Source organism: Vigna umbellata, chromosome 9 (assembly GCF_029865625.1).
Source record: "Vigna umbellata cultivar VRB3 chromosome 9, Vumbellata_1.0, whole genome shotgun sequence".
Classification (NCBI taxonomy): Eukaryota; Viridiplantae; Streptophyta; class Magnoliopsida; order Fabales; family Fabaceae; genus Vigna; species Vigna umbellata.
The window spans coordinates 51,989,717-51,991,443 of NC_142173.1; the positions used below are offsets into that span (position 1 = coordinate 51,989,717).

General features: G+C 39.6%; 1 protein-coding gene across 1 annotated transcript; it reads left to right on the forward strand.

Moving 5' to 3' along the window:
• The first annotated feature begins 513 nt into the window (after positions 1-513).
• On the forward strand, positions 514-1,727 carry LOC148193848 (uncharacterized). Its single transcript, XM_088099690.1, has 2 exons — positions 514-1,255; positions 1,537-1,727. The coding sequence occupies exons 1-2, from the start codon at positions 649-651 to the stop codon at positions 1,569-1,571; spliced, it is 642 nt and encodes a 213-aa protein (XP_087955816.1). The 5' UTR covers positions 514-648; the 3' UTR covers positions 1,572-1,727.

Consider the following 1,727-nt stretch of genomic DNA (forward strand, 5'->3'; position numbering starts at 1 on the left):
TATTGGGCCTCAGCCTTTCTTGATTTGGGCCTGTTTTAATATGGTACCAGAGCAGGTCCTGTGCCTGTTCTGCCTCTGTTTCCGCTGCATCTGCCCTTTATCACTCTGTTAGCAAGCATGGATCCGTCCAACAATCCTTCAAGCCCATTTTATCTCCATCCAGGAGAAAACCCAGGGATTTCTCTTATTTCTCAGATTCTTGATGAATCCAATTACACTTCTTGGAGTAGAAATATGAGAAGAGCTCTTCTCTCCAAGAACAAGTTAAAATTCATAGATGGAGGGATCAAGAAACCCCAAAGAGAAGATCCAATTTTTGATTCTTGGGAAAGAAGTAACATGATGGTGCTGTCTTGGATTATCAAGACTCTTTCACCCCAGATTGCAGAAAGTGTTATATATGTAGAAGATGCTCAAGAATTATGGGAAGAACTAAAGGAAAGATTTTCCAAAGGAGACTATTTTAAATTCTCTGATTTGCTTCAAGAAATTCATTCAATTAAGCAAGGAGAAAGGAGCGTAAGTCAGTATTTCACTGACTTGAAGGTCTTATGGGAGGAACTGGAATTTCTTAGACCCATCCCACGGTGTAGCTGCAAGATTCCTTGCAGCTGTGATCTTTCTAAAGTCTCCTATAAGTACAGGGAAATGGAACATGTTATATGCTTCCTAAAGGGCCTGAATGAGCATTACAGTACTATAAGAACACAAATTTTGCTAATGGAACCTTTACCCAACATTAACCGTGCTTTTTCCCTCATAATGCAACAGGAAAGACAGGAGAAACATGCCTCTGGACTCATCAACCAAAATGAAGTTAAAATTCTGGCAAACAGCACTGACAAACAGAACCATTGGAAGAATGATCAAGGTTGGAAGAGTCAGGGACGTGGATTCACACCTCGTGGACAAGGAAGAGGGAAAGGAAGAAATCCTAACTATGGAAAGCAATGTTCCCACTGCCATAAAATGAATCACACAGTAGATGAATGCTACTCTAAACATGGATACCCACCGTGGTACAAGAAAAATGACAGCAACAACCAAAACAGTATGGGACAGAGTGAGTTGGGGACTGTGAATGCCTGCACTATTTCTGCTGAAAGATCACAGATCAACCAGCAAAATAGCACTAACGTTGCTCAAAGCTTCACACCAGAACAAATGCAGAAAATACTGCAGATGCTTGAGAAGAGTGACAGCCCTTCCCACACTGTCAGTCAAATGCATAAAGACACTGCAGAGGACAGACAAGGTATGTCCTCATGGATTATAGACACAGGGGCCACAGATCATGTGACCCATGACAAAAATTTGTTCATAACATTCACTAAAATCAAACCCATATCTATTAAATTGCCTAATAACTCCATTGTTACAGCCAACTATGCAGGAACTGTACAGTTTTCAGAAAATTTCATAATTTTTAATGTTCTATACATACCAGATTTTAGTTTCAACCTTATATCTGTACAAAGTTTAACTAGAGATATGGACTGCACACTAACCTTTTCCTCTAAGATGTGTCAAATCCAGGACAGCTCTACATTGAAGATGATTGGATGTGCTAAGGTGTATAGAGGGCTTTACTACCTACAGGCTGTTGGAAGAAATTTGGCACCTAATTTTGTTTTTTCTTATGAGCATGTAAATATAAATCTATGGCATTATAGGCTGGGACATCCTGGACATAAAATTGTTGAAAGAATGTGCAAAACTTTCCCTTA

Bases quoted from the DNA above. Each gene is read 5' to 3' on its own strand.
- LOC148193848 (XM_088099690.1), top strand. From the start codon at position 649: ATGGAACATGTTATATGCTTCCTAAAGGGCCTGAATGAGCATTACAGT. The intron at 1,256-1,536 runs GTATGTCCTCAT...TGTCAAATCCAG, and splicing joins CACTGCAGAGGACAGACAAG to GACAGCTCTACATTGAAGAT.